This window comes from Gasterosteus aculeatus, chromosome 3 (assembly GCF_964276395.1).
Source record: "Gasterosteus aculeatus chromosome 3, fGasAcu3.hap1.1, whole genome shotgun sequence".
NCBI classification, from domain to species: Eukaryota; Metazoa; Chordata; class Actinopteri; order Perciformes; family Gasterosteidae; genus Gasterosteus; species Gasterosteus aculeatus.
In genome coordinates this window covers 10613480-10631224 of record NC_135690.1, presented here as the reverse complement: position 1 = coordinate 10631224, position 17745 = coordinate 10613480, and the positions used below count along the sequence as shown (strand labels likewise).

General features: G+C 46.5%; 3 protein-coding genes across 26 annotated transcripts; 1 reads left to right on the top strand and 2 right to left on the bottom strand.

Annotated features, from left to right (window-relative positions):
• The first annotated feature begins 6 nt into the window (after positions 1-6).
• On the top strand, positions 7-7004 carry mier1b (mesoderm induction early response 1b, transcriptional regulator). 4 transcript variants are annotated; one of them, XM_040171483.2, is made up of 13 exons: positions 7-108; positions 866-890; positions 1916-2064; positions 2249-2428; positions 2533-2662; positions 2769-2836; positions 3234-3306; positions 3409-3560; positions 3695-3776; positions 3915-4009; positions 4365-4411; positions 5077-5198; positions 5388-7004. In XM_040171483.2, exons 1-13 carry the CDS (start codon positions 100-102, stop codon positions 5690-5692), a joined length of 1437 nt encoding a protein of 478 aa, XP_040027417.1. In that variant the 5' UTR covers positions 7-99; the 3' UTR covers positions 5693-7004. The 4 variants fall into 4 exon arrangements, with proteins under 4 accessions (XP_040027417.1, XP_040027414.1, XP_040027415.1 ...); XM_040171480.2 differs by having other exon boundaries at positions 4284-4411; XM_040171481.2 differs by having other exon boundaries at positions 26-108; positions 3870-4009.
• A 40-nt stretch (positions 7005-7044) lies between these two features.
• Positions 7045-10260, bottom strand: LOC120816126 (nucleotide sugar transporter SLC35D1). Of its 2 annotated transcripts, XM_040171496.2 has the most exons (13): positions 9679-10260; positions 9228-9261; positions 9058-9144; positions 8878-8945; positions 8720-8791; positions 8576-8644; positions 8382-8484; positions 8190-8282; positions 8005-8072; positions 7838-7916; positions 7682-7764; positions 7549-7601; positions 7045-7460 (listed from the first exon to the last, which is right to left on the bottom strand). In XM_040171496.2, the coding sequence occupies exons 1-13, from the start codon at positions 9918-9920 to the stop codon at positions 7450-7452; spliced, it is 1062 nt and encodes a 353-aa protein (XP_040027430.2). In that variant the 5' UTR covers positions 9921-10260; the 3' UTR covers positions 7045-7449. The 2 variants fall into 2 exon arrangements, with proteins under 2 accessions (XP_040027430.2, XP_077955297.1); XM_078099171.1 differs by having other exon boundaries at positions 8190-8484.
• Positions 10261-10413: 153 nt separating this feature from the next.
• On the bottom strand, positions 10414-17608 carry LOC120816125 (SERPINE1 mRNA-binding protein 1). 20 transcript variants are annotated; one of them, XM_078099154.1, is made up of 10 exons: positions 16896-17608; positions 16002-16206; positions 15657-15809; positions 15444-15515; positions 15157-15231; positions 14191-14377; positions 13588-13644; positions 13161-13232; positions 12725-12928; positions 10414-12026 (listed from the first exon to the last, which is right to left on the bottom strand). In XM_078099154.1, exons 1-10 carry the CDS (start codon positions 17149-17151, stop codon positions 11967-11969), a joined length of 1341 nt encoding a protein of 446 aa, XP_077955280.1. In that variant the 5' UTR covers positions 17152-17608; the 3' UTR covers positions 10414-11966. The 20 variants fall into 20 exon arrangements, with proteins under 20 accessions (XP_077955280.1, XP_077955282.1, XP_077955285.1 ...); XM_078099156.1 differs by having other exon boundaries at positions 12725-12925; XM_078099159.1 differs by having other exon boundaries at positions 14191-14368.
• Positions 17609-17745: the final 137 nt, after the last annotated feature.

Below are 17745 nucleotides of genomic sequence, written 5' to 3'. Positions count from 1 at the left end.
CATGCTATGGCAGGATTGTGTTCTTGATACTGCAGGTGGGCGGGGCTCTACATCCGGGAATCGCTGCAACCCCTGACGTGACCCTGCAGGATCGCAAACATGGCGGAGGTAAGAAAGTGAAATAAATATTCTGGGAAAATAAATTCATAGTGCAAAATAGTTCGGCCTGGTCGACGTGTACATCGTTTGCGCATTATAGCTTTAATCCACGAAATAAAGAATCGGATGTCTACGTTGCTGGATATTAGCCATTTATTGACGCGAGCATGTTTGGTAAACTTCGGGTTTAGCTAACGCTAGCTGCGCTAGCGCTGACGAAAGGTAGCTGCGGGTTAGCGATGCTACTTCGCGGTTTAGTTCAACAATACTGAACTATCTATTTTGACCTTTTGAACTGGATAGGTGGCGGTGGTTTCGTGGTTAGAAATCCACGCAGTGTGTGGTGTGGTCTTTATGATTATTATTCACAGGCAGCGCACACCAACCGTAACTTGAACCGTTAGCTAAATATATTAAGGAGATTTAGCTTCCTATCGGTAAGTTAGCCAGTTGAGTAAAGCCACCTAGTGAGCTGTGCGCCTGTTGGAGCTAACGTTGACTGTGGCTGGGCGCAGGTGGGTGAACTCACTGTACACACGGGACCATCCATATGCCACACATACATTTCCCCCACAGGACGTGGACAGTCTTCTTTGTTTCTTTTCGAACTGCAGTCAGTTTTTTTTAAGGATACGAGCGCGCTTCCCCCCCTCAGCTCCCCTGCGTGCCGCCCCGCCGGAGCAGCTCGCGGTGTCCGGTCACGTAGCGGCTCTGAATGTTCATCGCTTCTTCTTTAACTTTTTGTTTTTGTTTTCCGGCTTTCCAGCCCTCCCTCGGGAATTCGAGCCCAGGTACGTGGAGCTGCTGTTTTATTGTTGTTTGTGTGCAAGACAATACGCTTCGAACCGTTTGTTCAAAGTTATTTTTGTTTGTTCAACTTCCAACGACAATCACAACGATGCTACCAGCTAATGTTACACGTTATTATGTGTTTTCTGATTTGTTTACTCGTGTTCGTAAACCGCAGCAAAGCACATTCGTTATTATGGTTGATTAACAACAATTGCACATTCACATCAAACCTGTGTGACTACATCAGCAACTTCTATTATATATTATATTATATTATATATTCAGGCTACAGTTGGGCAAGAAGATAATATCTACCATCAGAGATTTTGCCTTATGTTTTTTTGTGTGGAAATATCTCTTTAAGTCAGTGTGAGAAATGCTGTAAATAATTTAATATGATACTTTTAAGGTAATTAAGATTTACAAAACAAAAATGTCATCAGTGTGATGAAATATTAAGATTATCAGTTTCCTGCTTTTGCAAAGATAGACAATAGACAAAATTAAAAAAAATATCATTACATATATTAATATTGCATGTATGTAATTACATGTACTGCAACAGAATATATCAGCCATCTTGCCCGCCCCTCTATACTTCAATATATATGGAATTTAGATATATTTTTATTAAAAATACCAGCTGGACCCAGTGTTTCCCACAGATCCAACGTCTGTGTGTGTGTGTGTGTGTGTGAGAGAGAGAGAGAGAGAGAAAGAGAGAGAGAGAGACGCGTGAGTGACAGAGACGGAGGGAGAGCAGGGAAAGGAAATGCAGCTGAATGAATGAACGAATACGCTGCGTGATTTAAATAGTGTTAAAATAAAAATAAAAAATACACCAAATGCAATGTGTGGCAGCCGGTGTTGAATCTGTGGCGCACCACCACAAATTAGTCTGTGTGGGAAACACTGCTGGACCATTATTGGATTTAATCATAATTTCCGTAGATACATAAGTATTCATTGATATTTTCAGTCAGATTTTGCAATGCTGCTATCATTTTTGGGGTCACTTTTCTAGGAGGTTCAGCAGGTTCCGATGACCGTGAGTTTGACCCATCAGCAGACATGCTTGTCCATGACTTTGATGATGAACGCACCCTGGAGGAAGAAGAGATGTTGGAGGCATCAGACGAGACGAACGCCAACGAGATTGAAGATCTTGCACGAGTAAGCTTCAGGCTTGGATCTTTGTCTGTCAAATAAATATTCTGTATATTAGAATTTAGAAGGTCTTATTACCCAATTTGGGAATCATTTTGGGTGTCAGTTTTTGAATTTCAAACTTCCATATCGGCCAAATGTTGTTGGTTTTTGGTCATCAGATGGTTATTTAAGTTTCTTTTACCAACAGGAGGGAGAGATGCCCATTCACGAGCTACTGAGTCTTTATGGTTATGGGGGCGGTCCACCAGCAGATGAAGACGAAGAGGAAGAACCTGAGGAAGAAGAGGATGATGAGGATGAGGATGAGGAAGAGGACCTTGACAATGATGAAAGCAGTAGAAGCACCGGCGAGTTAAAAATAAATGAGGTATGCAGGTGTTTTGTGAGTCTCCTGACACTGAAGTGGATTCCAAAAAACGTTGTGTATTTTGTCATGTCGACTGTCCTTTATGAACTTTTTTTGGTTTTCAGATCGAGGGTGTTAAGATCTCATCGGTACCGGGGGAAGAGGCCCAGGCGACCTCTGAGGTCCGCACACGCTCCGTCAGGTCCCTCGGCACCGCAGAACTCATTCGCCCCCAGAAGATGAAGTACTTTGAAAGTATGACCCAGCTTTTTTCATCCGTCCTTCTCCTCCTTCTTGTTGTTTACATCCAGATGGCTTTATTATGTTTAGCCGGTTTAATGGATATGGCATCGTATTTCAGGTAATAATGATGCAGAGGAGGAGTCGGATGAAGATGAGGACTACGTTCCATCGGAAGACTGGAAAAAGGTGCTAAGGAATTTTATTTACTCAGTATCAGTACATTATCAGACATTTGTACTGCTACGTCAGAGCATGATTCACAGTAGCAAAACCATTTGTCAGAACATGGACGCCTTTGTTCCTTTTTAAATGCTTAATTCCTGGAGCAGATGAACTTGTATACAGACTTCCTCCTAGTCATGTCGGGCTTTGTCGGATGTGCACTGACTGTCACTTCATGTTTGCCTGATCCTTTCTTCAAAAAACATCTTTCAATCTTAACGTGTTATAGGATTTCAGCAAATTATACTATATATTTCTTGATTAGCAGTCTGACAATCTCAGATGTTGAAATGCCAGCAGGTTTCATATTTGTTATGCATTGGGAATAATCCAGTCTAAATCATGCGTTTATTCCCTTCAGGAAATCATGGTGGGTTCAATGTATCAGGCAGAAACCCCTTCCGGCCTGTGTAAATATAAAGACAATGAAAAGGGTAAGCCGGATGTTAGTCGTCTCACTGAGTCAACCTGCAACACTGTTGTTATAAAATCCCTTAAAGCACGTGCAGATGTTTGACATGGCCTTTTCCCCGCAGTTTATGAAAATGATGACCAGTTGTTGTGGAACCCCGAGTGTCTTCCTGAAGGCAGAGTGGTGGAGTTCTTGACGGAGGCATCAAGGCGGACCGGAGAGGAGAAGGGAGTGGACGCCATCCCAGAGGGATTCCACATCAAAGACAATGAACAGGTGACCACGAAGTATCCGCAGTGATGCTGCACACAGGGTCGGGAGGACGGACACTTTGTTGACCATAAGAAAAATGACACGTGAAAATCAAATGATGGTGCTGAACATGTGTGATCCTTGGTCTCCGTTTTTAGGCGTTGTATGAACTAGTGAAGTGTGACTTTGACACGGAGGAAGCTTTGAGAAGACTGAAGTTTAATGTAAAAGCGGCCAGAGGTAAGTAGAACATCACGTTCATATTGACCTTGGGTGTTTGCCGCCGCTGCGCGCTTGGGTTGATACGATGTTCTGTACTTGGATTGTCTTCAGAAGACCTTGGAGATCTGAGATTAACACCTATTCTCTCTGCAACAGAGGAGCTTTCTGTCTGGACTGAAGAGGAATGTAGAAATTTTGAACAAGGACTAAAAGCTTATGGGAAAGACTTTCATTTAATACAGGCCAACAAGGTAAGCGAAAAGTTTAGCAGCCTCATTAATGAACCGCTCACATTGATGATCAAGACATTCATTTTAAGTGTGTGTGCTGTCTGTGTGATGCCTCGGGGTTGGAATCGACCCTGAGGCATTTTGAGATGAATGAAATTCCCCTGATCTTTGACTGTGTTTGTGAATCACATGATGTCTCAACAATAATTTGATTTGTCTCATTTGACACTGTGCTGAATCTCTTTCGACGATGGTAATAATGGTTATTTCATGTCTGCTGAATTAAATCTTTCAGGTGAGAACTAGGTCTGTAGGAGAATGTGTGGCCTTTTATTACATGTGGAAGAAGTCTGAGCGTTATGATTTCTTTGCACAGCAAACCAGACTTGGGAAAAGGAAATACAACCTTCACCCTGGTGTCACGTAAGTTCAAAATGAAAAAGATCTGTCAATTATTTATGGAAGAAATGGTTTTCTTGTTCCATGTCGGCTTTGTTTTTAATATCCACCAGTGATTTATGCGCACAATCTAAACGTCAAACGTAGTGAACAGATGCTTAGTTCTCCGGCTGGTTGGTTGTTTCTTTGCTGCAGTTTAAACGCGCAGATCTTTATTGAAAAATATGGCTTGTTTACTTTTTAAGAAAGAAATATATATACATGTTATGATGATGTGATAAATGATTATATTATTATTCTGTTAAGATACTCAAAGTCTAATGTGCGCCACAAAGGCAAACCTGATATAGCTGCAGTCTGTGTTAAATTTGTGCATATGTCTCTTTATGTTGGTAATATGATATCAACCCACTTCCAGGGTCAAAGAGTTAAAAAGTAAATAAAAAATAACTTTTATCTAAGCCGAAAAGGTGAAGCCACAATTAATTCATCTGTACAGACTGAGCCCGTCGGTCGGCCTGATGAATTAATAAAACTACTGATGACTATGACACAAGCTCATCCAGCCCCTCACAACGCACAGCCAATCGTATCGACTTCACGACAAGTCTTCAAACAGGACCGGCTTTGTTCCATTAACATCCACGGCGCTCGTGTGTAACGGCTCTTGTGCTGCTGTGTGTCACCAGAGACTACATGGATAGATTATTGGATGAAACGGAAAGCGCCACGTCCAGCAGGGCGGCGTCGCCGCCTCCCTCCAGCAGCAGCGCCAGCCACTCGGAGAGGGAAGACGGCAGCAGTCAGAACGGTGAGCCGACGAGGGCAAAGTGTGAAGTTAAATGTATTCAGGTGACCATTTTAAAATGGTGAGGGACACACTTCCTTAGGCTGTCCTCGTTACTGTGGATTAAGTCTGTTTTACTTAGTTTGTTACTGTAATTCAGGTGATCCACCATTTAAAGTCTTAAACGAGCCCCTCTTTGGTTTTTGCCGCCAGGTATCTTAAGCCACGCTTCAAGTCACCCAGTGGACGGCGCTCAGCTGCTTCCGATACATCAAGTCAAGCCCGAGTCCCTTCAGTCCAACGGTCCCGCCCACCCGCCGCCGGACGCTCCGGCTCCCGTTTCGGACACCTCCAACGGCTGCGGCGCAGACGGCCACGAGCAGAACGGCTCACTAGAGCCTCCGGCAGACCGCCGGGACCTGGCGACGGCGCACGAGAGGCCGGCCAAGAGGTGCCGGACGGAGGCGGAGCCACTAGGCCAGAGCGAGGTGGAAGCGTCCAGAACGCAGGAGGACTGAAGGCGTTCAGTGGCGTGGACTAAGACGCCTAGACGAAGGGGGGGGGGGGGGGGGGGGAGATTCCTGCCTGGCCCCCGAGAGCAGAGACTCTCTTTTTGGACGAGGTTAAAAGGTCACTGAAAGTCCCAGCTTGAAGAGCACAGCCGACCAAAGTGTAGCTGGTCCTTTGAGGCACGGGGGAGGTTGGCCGCCGCCGCCGCCGCCTCTTCCCTCACCCCCCCACTCCAATAGGTGGGAAGACGGCCTGCTCGTATCCCACAGCATCATCTTCCACCCGAGGTCACTTCTTCGATGACTGGCTGACATTTTGACAAGAATTTCCTTTTTCTATTTGTACTCATAGAAAGTCAATCACCTGTGATATTTTTTTACACAAGATATTTATATTTTTTAACAGAAGAAAACTATAACTGCTGTCCGAGTTATTTGAGAGCACACGTTTGGGGTTCTTCAAACGTAGACGATTATATGCCTAAATTGTCCAAAAAAAAGAAGAGGAAACGGTGGGCAAACACAAGACGAGTGAGATTTTAGTTGCACTTTGATTGTACGGTTCTCATCTTTCGAGCGGTGTGGAAAACCCAGCAGAATTGCATTTTCACTCCTCTGCGCGCGCGCCTCCCTCGCCCCGCGGGTTTGTTTGTGTGAAGCAGCTGACATCAGTGATGTCCTGTATAATAACTCATCACCTAGGAGATTGCTGTATTTTTGGATTTTCATAGTCGGTGCTTTGCTCAACGCTTTGTTTTTACTAGACCGAATGTCCGTGATTTTTAATGTAAAGTTTGTATAGATTTCTTACCTTGAGCAGTTGGTACATTTGTTTGTTCAGGTCTTCCTCGTAGGCTTCCATGCTTTTTGCTTACAAAGCGTTCGCCTGTGTTGCTCTGAGATGGATGTAATTCTTTCTTCTTTTTTTTAAAGTAGCCATTCCTCGTTCCCTTTGTTTGGCAGCACGGCTCATTCCTGTGTGACCTCGCACGTCCCGCCGCCGCCATCTTCTTTGCAAAGTGTTCCCGCCTGTATCTCCCGTCTGTCCAGGTGGACGTCGGCGTGCGAGCTGGGAAACCTTCATTTGTTTTTGGTACAGTAGCTGTACAGGATGCTGCTGTATTTTACTTTGTACTCTAGCTTTGAACTTCCACAAATTAAGATAAGTTTGTCTCCATATTGTTGATCCATGTAGTCTTTCCCTTCATTGACAGTGATGTTTTTTTATTTGTAAATGTTGAAATGAATAAAAGTGTATTCCAAGACTGGCTATGAATGGAATAGCACTGGCTATATTTAATAAATGTATTAATGAGTCAAACTGTGCATACTTGAATACAACAGAAACACTGTTTCCCAGATAAAGTAAAAATCTCATTTATTACAATATTTAAAATGTTCAACAACTCCTTGGCCTTGATCAGAAACAATCATGGTAATATGATTACACCGTTTAAAATAGTGAAGATCAGCAGTAGGAATGTATTTAAAATAAACTACATATTAAAAACTGGTGTGGAGAAATCGGAATATGATCTTTCCTTTAAGTACATTGATTTGTCAAATATTAAAGTGCCCAAGACTCACTGAACCAGTGAAATATGAAAAGGCACTTAAAGACAACTTTACTCTGCTTGATTGCAGCTAAAACATGCTGACGAAATACAACGAATACACATACATTTTTTCAAAACATTCAAACAGCTTAAAACTTGATGTTTTGTGGACATTGGCGGCTCTTGTATGACGGCTCGGGATTCCGTGGTTTACGCCATTTCTGTTAAATTTGATAAAATTACAAATCACCTGGAGCCCGTTCAATTTGTGCATCAATGTGAACCTTTTATGATTTGAAGCGCTCTTACTGGTTTGCTCCTGCGTGAAGGTGATGTAGGAGTACACCAGGCTGCCGGCGATGCTGTGGGACACACACGGGACAAAATCAGTCCCCCAAACGAAACAAAACCACCGGCACGGTTTAAAAAGCGTGTGTCTTACCTGATGTTCAGACCTACGAAGTTGGTCCAGGTGAATATATAGTCTCCTCCGAACATCATCCCGATGTAGGTCACAAGGATATTCTGCAGGGGTGGCAGACAGAGGTCACCGCACACACCTGCATTGACGAATGCTGGCGGCGGCGTTGGGACGCACCTTAATGCAGCCCACGATGGAGGTGGTGAGCGCCGAGTTGTACTGCGTGCACAGCATGATGGAGTACATCAGCACGAAGCTGCACAAACACAACAAACGGCGGTCAGGTCGCAGCAGCACCGCGGGATATTAGCTCGGAGCAGGAACTGGTGCAACTAACAGTTTACCCCATGACACAGGAGAGCACAAACTGCACAACAAACAGCTGATCGGACCAGCCACCATACGCCAACCCCTGTTCACACACAACAGACACACACACAGAGAGAGAGAGAAAGAGGAGATTCTCAACTCAACTGGTTGGACACGTGATCATTCAAACCCTTAACATGAACGCGAAAGCATTTCTTACCACTTGCAGGTCCCCGGAGTAGTAGGCGTACGCGGTAGTGGGGAAAATCATGATTAAAGCGTTGTAGTAGAGAAGCCCGTATTTGCCCAGCTCCTGTCGGAGCGGCAGCACACAGGAGAGTCCTTTAAGGCAAAGAAGCATCACACACACACACACACACACACACACACACACGTCAGCAGCGGCGCTGACCTTGGAATCCAGCTTCTGCTTCACGTACGCCCCGCTGGCCGCCGTCAGGACGTTGTTCGTCATTATGAAGATGTATCCTAGCAGGTCGAAAGCTAGATCAGCGCTGCAAAAACACGCGTCAAGGGATGAGACGTGAACCGGACGACGAAGAGGATGGTGGTGATGATGATGATGGTGATGTGTGGTCGCCTGACCTGGCGGCGACAAACGCGCCGAAGACCATCGCGAACACCGTGGCCTTCACCGGGGCGGAGAACGTCTTCCTGTGAGGAGACGGTCGCCAGTGAGTCGCTAGTGGCGGGGGGCGCTCTTTGTTCAATAGTGGCGGCTGGACTCACTTGAGCAAGAGTCCCTCGAACAGCATGGTGAGACAGATGCTGAACCGCCTCAAGACCGTGAACATGGGCAGACTGGGAGAAGCGGAGAGCCTCTTTTATTATGAAGGAAATGAGGTTTCACGCCACACGATGACACGAAGAGGAGTAGCAGCGCTTACTTGAGACGCTGCGTCCCAAACAGCCCCGATATTTGATTCCCCACGTACAGGAGAGGCAGCGGAAACATCTGGAAAGACACAAAAACGGATGGAATAATAACAGCAGCATTTATTCTCTTTGATGTGACGTTTGTGCGTTTCACTTTCAGAGGAGGGGGGAGAACTACCTCGTGGCCTCACCTTGCGCGGTATCGACCGATCCACATCTGGAAACGAGATGACGCCGAACATCTTCCCGGTCCTCAGGACTACAACCGTAGCCAACATCTGCAGAGTTATTGGAACAAAGGTGACAGCGTTTCAGGGCTCTGTCGTTGGAGCATCGGAGAATCAGCTTGAGGGAAACTTACTTGGCCGATTCCAACGCATGTCGAGGACGGAAATCTGCAAAAACAAGCGGACGATGGCGCGAGGACACAAAACGATATTAGGCAACAAAACAACTGTAAATGGGTTCCGTCCCGCATATTTATCACCAGAATACGATGGGAAGTAATTGGATTCAATGATGTGTCTAAACAGTTTAGTGGATGCCGTTTCATGCTTTTGATCCTGATCGTTAAAGAAGCGTTCGGTTGGGGGGTAGTTGACACCTTGTGGGTGGAGGAGTGTGACGGAGGGACACGTGGTCAGAGCATAGAGTTTAGGAATTAGTCAACAGACTATTTAAAAAAAATGGACAGAATGTGAACCCCCCCGAGCCCGGCTCCATCATGCGTGTCCCCGTCTTTGAACACTGCCCCCCCGAAGCGAAGCTTCCTTTCGACGCTCCACTTGCACTTTGACCCCCCGTTGGTTTACCTGTAGCTCGTCAGGACGCTTTTGTTGACCACAACGATGAGGAACGAACTGACTCCGTAGAATCCCGCTGCCAACAGTCGCCGGTGCGCCGCCGAGCTGCTGCCCGGCGTCGTGCTCTCGGACGCCTCCTCGAGGGGCGACTTTGCCCGGCGTTTGTGGAGCTCCGCCATTAGTTTTTTTTTTACGCGATTATATCGATCGAGACGAGAGTTCAGACGGAAGAGAACAGTAGTTCGGCGCATGCGCAGAACAGTCTGACCCGAGTGACGCGAGAGGCTGTCCGCGGCGACGGAAACATCTGGATTCAGTATTATTCAGGCAGGATAGAAATACATTAACGTAACGGTAACGTTAGTGACGTTTGTATAAGTTAATGGTAATTTTGCAGCTTTTTATTTGTGTTGAGTCATTGTATCCAACCAAATGTTATACACATTTATCAGTAGTGTAAATTGTAATGTCTCAATCTTAAGCCGTAGTAAAATAAAATGTAGTGTGCTGCGTTGAACTGGATTAATATTTGTTAATTTTAGCGAATAAACTAGCAACTAGCTGGGTGTAATCAAACCCTTCTGGGGTCATAAGCAGTTACAGTGGAAAAGCATTTGAATGAAACACCAGAGCTTCCTTATGCTTTTAACGACGAAGAATCCACAGCAACATTTTGTTAACACCTTTTTAAAACCACAGTATCGATTGTAAACAACCCAACAGCAATTGGCGGAATACACGTAACACCTCTAAAGCAATTTATTAGAACAGCGATGTTTGCAGAGAACGTTTCACCGTTATGTGGCTCAAACAGTCCAACAAGAAAAACTGCTCCAGCCGTCTGTATCAGTGCATCACCAGCAAGTATTTGCAAAACAGCTTGTACAGCTTTAAATTTATTCGAGCATGTCCTTACACCCCCCCCCCACCCCCCCTTAAAACCAAAGTGAAATATACCCACTTCATTAAAAGAAAATGCTCACTGGAAATGCTGACACAGGTGGCTAAAAGCACCGTAACGTTACATTCTCTAGCTTGAGATTGTTGACTTTGACAGCCAAACTTTTATTTCAGATCACATATGCACTGGTGCTGCAGCACTGATAAAATAAAAAAACAGCAAATATGGTTCACGGGAGGGGGGGGGGAAGAGAAACAATCTTTAGAGTACCAGTGCCCATAAAACAAAGTGCTCAGAAAGACATTAGAGATACCGCATATGTCCAGTCTTGTGTATCACTCACTTATATTCCAACAATCATGTCCAAATAGACAGTATAAACTACTTCAGGAGATAACTTGTCTTCTATTTTGACAGAGGCAAGTTCAGAGCAGAGGAATACTTAAATTCTAAGTAACTACCTATTAAATTCACAGTCTGTCTCACACACACACACACACTCACACACACACGCACTTAACAAAAAAATACAATATTTGCTTAGTGGTCCTGAAGTAAAAGTAGCATAGTCTTTATGCCCTACCAGGACCAGCCTAAAGATATACACATTGGGCCTCGGGACACCCTGAAAACACAGGTAGCACATCTGGATCAGGGGTTACAAAGCATCACTAACCACTGGTCCACCAAATAAAAAGCAAGCTATCAAAATAAATTGGAAAAGAGGCAGTTACTTTCACTGCACAACAACAGAAAAATAACTAGCTTTAGTAGGAAGTCCCTTTGCCTGGTCACCCATCTGGAATTTGTGCCTCGCCATGGGATGGGTAGTCAGGATCAGAGTAATTACACTTGAAATGCATGTTTAGCCATGCTTCAGATACCTAGTACACCTATGCTATGTAGTGTAGTGCTACCACATCAGTGTGTATCACTGGAAGGGAAAAGCTCCAGTAAAAAGTATCGTCTAAGATGACCATATAATACTGAGCTGAAGTCATGAGGGGAAAAAAAGCGTCAAGAGATAAACACACTTTCAACCTAATCGCATAAACGCATTAATTTAAGTTGCACAAAAAAATATCAATGAGTATGCATAATCTCTGAAAAACAAAAGGTATGAAAACATCCCTGCTTTCATGTTTCTAAATACAAAACTTCAGTGTAACAAGAGGTCCTTTTCTCGCCTTTTTTCGTCTTTTGTTCTCCTTTTTAAAACTGGTACAATTTTAAGTCCCCTGGTGGTGCGAGAGGTATGGAATGAGTCTCTTTTTTTGTCATTTAAAATCTTTTTTTTTCTTCTTTTCTAATATACTTGAATGATGTAAGCATGCAAGCCTCGTAGAGGAGGGGCCCGGAAGGGCTGATCGGTGGGCTGGTGGTGGAAAAGGAGCCTTCAGGCCAGGGCCGGAAAGGCCTCAGGGTCATCCACGTTGGGGACTGACACTCCAGTGGCCTGGAGGGACAAAAACACAAAAACCAGGACAAGGTAAACGGGCTGGAATCCATACATGTGAGAGGTGTCACTCAGTGACAGATGCTAGTACGAGCACAGTGGTTTAATATTTGTTTCTAAATGAATGCTTGATTTTCAAAATAAAAGCCTGTGGATTGAATCCCTTTATAAGATAACAGGGCTTTTATTCTGAAATATTTGCAGTGACTGGCTCCATATATTAATAGAGTGACGCCTCTTAAAGCGGTTTGTCCACAAATGATCACAGGGGACAAAGCTTCCGGGTCTGATCAGCTGCTTTCAGTCCGGATTCAAAAGTAACGTGTGTTATTATGCAGAATGCAAAAATAATACATTTACATCTATATTGCTGTATTTTAATCATTATTAATCTGTTGGCTGGAACTTTGTACTACTTATATAACTTTAATAATTATACACTACGGTTACAGTTTATAACCTGAATAGAAGAAGCACGCAGAAGTTAAAATACTTAACTGTATGTCACACATTACAACTCAAACCCCCCTGAAAACTGACGCGTGGTGAGTTTTGCATCACGGACCACGTGGTCTCTGCTCTGTTACTTCAGGCCGAGCAGAGACCACGGCTGTTCAGTCTGCGGGTTGATTCCTTTGTGAGAGACACTAAACCTTTTGTTTTTCTCGTTGAAAGCAGCGAGAGCTTTTTATTATCACCTTTTCAGGCCGTCCTCCTCCGCGTGCCGTCCTGCTGCCGCCGCCCCCACCGCCTCCGCCACGGCCCCCCCTGCCTCCGCGGGCTCCCCCGCGCCCGCGTCCGGGGCGGCCCAGGTCTCCGAAGTTGATCTCCAGCTGGGATGTGATGTCATTGGCTGGCTTGCGGAAGTGGTGGTCGGCGGACTCGTCAGTGGGGCCCAGCTGCTAAAAACGCGCAACGACAACACATGTTAAGACAACAGCTCTGCTATGAAATGAGTGAACAGGTGTTGCTTAGCTACAAACACAGAGACGGCCTTTTGGATTTTTCAATTCCTCTGGAGTCACCCTTAAACTGAACAGACTAATTTCAACATTTAGCCTCCCACTGTTTTCTAACAGGGCAGGTTATAAAAACGGACAGACAGCGGATGGTTTTTAAGAGAGCTGCAGGCACCTTGTTGTACACGGGGGTCGGGGTCGGCTCTGCTTCCGTCTCCACGGCGTCGATCAAAGCGCCGACGGGCCTCTGAAAGTCACAGACAAACAACACAGGGTTCTTCACTTCGAACCCAGTTGGCTGAGAGCGATAAACGACCACGTGCAGCTGAGAGCAAGGTTTGCACATGCTACGCAGAAGCGTACGAGGTGGAAGAACGTTCTGTCAGCGTTGTTATGTCTGAAAAGACAGCAGTCAAACGGAGAACAGTGTCCACACAGCTCAGTCGAGCTTCTGTTACACAAAAGCTTCTCACTCAGTTAGCAGCCTCAAAATACACAACAAAACAATGATTAGATTGACAGCAAATCAGTCCATAACTACTGGATGTTATTGGTAACAATCGGCACACTAATGAACAAAATAGTTGCAGCTTTAATCCAACCTTTGAACGGTGGTTAAGATTCCTGTGCTTGCTAAATCTATATTTCCTCTTCTTGCTCTGCGGTACAAAATTGAAAAATTCATTCATTGTTAATCCTTCAAAAGGCAACGTTTTCCTGTATTTCAAGCTTTCTTAATGCAAAAGGGACGTCTACGGTCATTTTCGTAACCAGGGTCGGTAAAAGGACGCTAGCGCCGGTGAATTAGCTGTGCGCTGCTGTAGGCGTGACCTGGACAGACGCCCATCGCCGTTTGTCATTAGGTTAAACATTAGTTCAAGGGTCGCCAAAATTACCCTCGATGCCAACAACATATCTGGGAACCCAATTCTGCCCTTTCACAATAAGATGTCCCTCCAAATAGTGCAATAAAAGCACTTTCATCTTTGCCCCAGCATTGCCAGATTGAGTCTTACTACTTTCTCTCAACAACGTAGATTCATTCACATCTATGAATTAACATCACCTACATTTTGCGAGCGATCGACCCCAAAAAAACTAAACGGAAACAGCGTCAAATTACGAGTGTCCGGGTCAGGCTAATAATAGCTTTCGCTGTCCGGGTCGGGAGAGCGTCACGTTACATTATTAATCGCCACACTTACATCTTCACTCTTGGACTTGTGCAGCACGTATCCTTTCTTCCACTGGCTGTCGGCTCCTTCGTTGGGCTTACGGATGTTGAACTCCACCTTGGTGCGCTCCTTGTCCTGCATGGCCTTCCACTCGTCCAGGGTCATCTCTTTGGGGCCTTCGTTTTTAACCTCCTCCACCTCGTTCTCCCTGGAAAGCCAGCGGCAACAATGTAGGACCTTAAACCTCAAACTGCCAATCCTCTTAGCTCTGCATTTGCGCCTTAATCCTGGATGCCAAAAAAGGTCAGAGTCGATGTTTATCCTTTTGGCGCTAAAGCTTTCGCCGTGAAAATGCACACGCGGAAGCGCCGTTTGCGGCACAACTTGACCAGTCCGAAAGGAAACCGCCACGTTGTGAAGAAACATAACGAGGAATCGACCGGTCATCGGCTGCGCTGTTCACACGAGGATCATATTTTAAAAATCACACTCCAGATCAGAATTTATTTAAATTGAGCTAATCTGGCTGTGATTACTGTGGCCTGATTCGATGCACCAGCTTCAGTTCTATCCGGGTCATGAGTTACAGCCTATTGGTGCCTTTGTTGCTCAAAAGCCCCTGTTTGTCAAACATAAAGCAGCAACGAAAATAGACCCAGAGTTCCTGCTTGTTCTCTAACAGTCACAGCTATTAATAAAAAATTAAAAAAGTTATTAGATGTTCAATAAGTTTCCTGTTCGTATGAGTCAGACGTCACTCTGTCAGCAGAGAATCAAGTCGCCGTGTAGCTGCATTTACATTTTCACTGCCGTTGCACGTTCATTGCAAGTATCAGTGATCTCCTTGATTACTTGTGATCGTATCGGCCGTGAAGAAAAACACACCATCCGATTTCTACTTCAAACTACTTTGTTCACTGGAGGGTGGGGGGGGGACAGCTCCATTAACCGAATACTACCCTGAACCCGAACAGCTGACGGGTAATGGATACTCACTTGTTCTCAGAGCCGGCAGGTGCACTTTCTTCTCCCTCTGGGGTCGCTTCTGGAGCAGCCGGCTGTTCAGCCTCGCTGCGAACAAAAGACGCGCAGCCACCTCGTTAATGCCAACGCATTACCTCCAGCCAAAACGCGATCCCCCGAGAGCTGCCGTTCCCGGCTGGCTCAAATGTAACCGCACATCCCTACAAGCGTGCGCTGCATCTGATACAATAATGTTGCACGCTTGCTAGAATAGGACAAATATGACGGCGACGCTCAAGTCTGCGCCGGAAAAAACTCACCTCGCTTCCTCCTTCACGTTGCCCCAGTTGTGTGAGCCGCTGCCGCTGCGCTTTTCCTCACTTTTCTGACTGCTGAAGCGAGAGAAAAAATAATCTTCTCAAACCAATGACGTCCTTGAGTCTGTACTTTTTAACTGAGACGTCAAACACTTGACGGACGGAGTTATATTTTAGCTCGGTTCCGTTTCATCGGTCCGGCGGCGTCCAACTCACGGTTTGTCGTTGCCGCTGTGTCTGTCAAAGTCTCGTTTCCCGCGGGAGTCGAAGCCTTCGCCTCGCCCCATTCCCCGTCCTCTTCCACCACGCCCGCCTCGTCCGCCGCCACCACCACCACGCCCTCTCGGGGGCCGGTCTCCAGGAGGCCTGCTGAACAAACACAGGCGCTTAATTAAACCAACAAAACAGTGCAAGGATTACCTCATCGGAGCCTCCACATCACGTGACAATCCTCCAAATCTGCTCTTAACGTCAGCATCCTGCGATCACGCCAGACGGCCTCGATGCTCACCAGCGTGTTTTTTAAAAATCCGCTCTTTGTCATTCATCCCGGCTACCCACTTGTCTGCGGAGAACTCTCCTCCTCCTCCTCCTCCTCCTCCGCCTCCCCCCTCGGGCTTGTCCTCTGCCGGCTTCTCGAAACGCCGCTCGCGAGGAGGTCTCCGGTCCGGCCTCTTGTCTCCGGGCCGCCCTTCACCCTGCCCGCCCTGAGCCTGGGAGCCCGGCTGGCCCTGCTGGTCTGGTCTCCGGCCCACTCGCCTGATACCTGGTGATCGCACAAAGTTGTTCTTTTTAAACCATTTAGTGCGGGAGGAGCGGTAGTGTGGAGAATATGTGCACGCCCCTCCGTCCCCGCAAACTTCTTCTCTATCTAGCTGCACCTCCTTATCTCCCACTGCCCCAATGTGATAAGTACAGTACAACCTTTAACCCCCCCCTCCTGCCTGCAGAGCTGCTGTTTTAGCGCTTAAATAATCAACGACTAAGCTTTCAAATAAATAAATAAAAATATGTATTCACTGAAGCGAGACGTTTGCAACTCAAACAAAGGGCCTCTCTGCCTCCCCAGTGCGCAGGTAAACATCTTGCGCATTCTCCTGCAGCCGCACACTGCGCTGCGCAGCTCGTGCACGCAGCATCCCCCCCCAGGCGGTCAAACCTACGCTACACCTTTCTGTAGGATGCTGAGGGGGTGATGATGAATAAAGCCCCATAGCTGTGCACAGAGCAGTGCGGGGGGGGGGGGGTGTTACACCTGACCCGCTGTCCCGCTAACCCTCAGCCCGTCGCGGTTGACCTCCCGCCGGGCTTCGCTGGGACCAGCGTCGGCTAACGCGGGACGCTCAGTTGATTTGGAGATAAAGAATGAAAATAAACGCGCGCGCTGCAACACAAAGCAGGAGTGCGGGTGACGCGTTGTTGTTATTGTTGTTGTTATTAGTATTGTTGTCCTACCTTCTTTCTTCAGCGGGACCGCGGCCTGGGACTCCTCCTTCTTGTCCAGCAGCGGGTTCTTTCGGTCCTTCTGCGACTCCTTCTTCGGCTGCTTGGCGGCTTGCGCCGCGCTCTTGGTGGACCCGGCGGCGGCCGCCTCCTTCTTCTTGTTCTCGGCCGCCTTCAGGATCTCGAACGGGTCGGACTCGTCGTCCAATAACTGGTCGAACCGGTTGGTCACGACGCAGCCGAAGCCTTCCTGCAGGTGTCCGGGCATGATGGCGCCCCTTCAGCGGGATTCACCTCCGATTCTACGAGGCTTGAATGCGAACGGGTCGCTGGATGCTGCCACAAGATGGCTGGGAGAGCTGCCCCTTCTCTTCCGGTGCGAGCCCCATCCGGGACACCGCGCGCGGCGCACCAATGTGAGCGCGCGCCGCCTGCGATGTTGTTATTTACATTATGTAACGATGTGCGCTCACGTCCCGCCGAAAATAATCCCGGTTTTAATTTCTTAAAAGGAAATCCAAGCTTTCAAAAGTCTCACGTTATATGTGGCTGCAGCAAACCAGGTTATGTTGTGTAACAATATGCATGCGTTATTAAATATGATTATGTATGGATTGCGTGAAGAAGTGCATCTTGATGTATTTTGGGTAATTGTACCATAGCTCTATTGGTTTATAGTGGCCGAATCAGGTCCAGCGTGGATACTACACAATTAAAAACCTTGAATGAGCAGCTGTGTCCCTTTGCTGGTACTACAGACTGAGAGGCAGTTTATTGAAGAAGCGCCGTGCTGAGGAGCGCACTGGAAAATATGTCACACTGGTTGAAGGTAAAGTCAGACACCTTTTCATCTGTAGGCTCA

Coding starts and splice junctions, on each gene's coding strand:
- LOC120816125 (XM_078099154.1), bottom strand. CDS start 17,151: ATGCCCGGACACCTGCAGGAAGGCTTCGGCTGCGTCGTGACCAACCGG. Junction 15,810..16,001: donor GGAGAGTTCTCCGCAGACAA/GTGGGTAGCCGG, acceptor GTGTTTGTTCAG/CAGGCCTCCTGGAGACCGGC. Junction 14,378..15,156: donor CCTGCCGGCTCTGAGAACAA/GTGAGTATCCAT, acceptor TTGTTGCCGCTG/GCTTTCCAGGGAGAACGAGG.
- mier1b (XM_040171479.2), top strand. Junction 891..1,915: donor CCTCGGGAATTCGAGCCCAG/GTACGTGGAGCT, acceptor TCACTTTTCTAG/GAGGTTCAGCAGGTTCCGAT. Junction 4,010..4,283: donor ATTTAATACAGGCCAACAAG/GTAAGCGAAAAG, acceptor TAAATCTTTCAG/GTGAGAACTAGGTCTGTAGG.
- LOC120816126 (XM_078099171.1), bottom strand. CDS start 9,920: ATGCGCCGAACTACTGTTCTCTTCCGTCTGAACTCTCGTCTCGATCGA. Junction 9,145..9,227: donor CATGCGTTGGAATCGGCCAA/GTAAGTTTCCCT, acceptor ATAACTCTGCAG/ATGTTGGCTACGGTTGTAGT. Junction 8,073..8,189: donor ACTCCGGGGACCTGCAAGTG/GTAAGAAATGCT, acceptor GTGTGTGAACAG/GGGTTGGCGTATGGTGGCTG.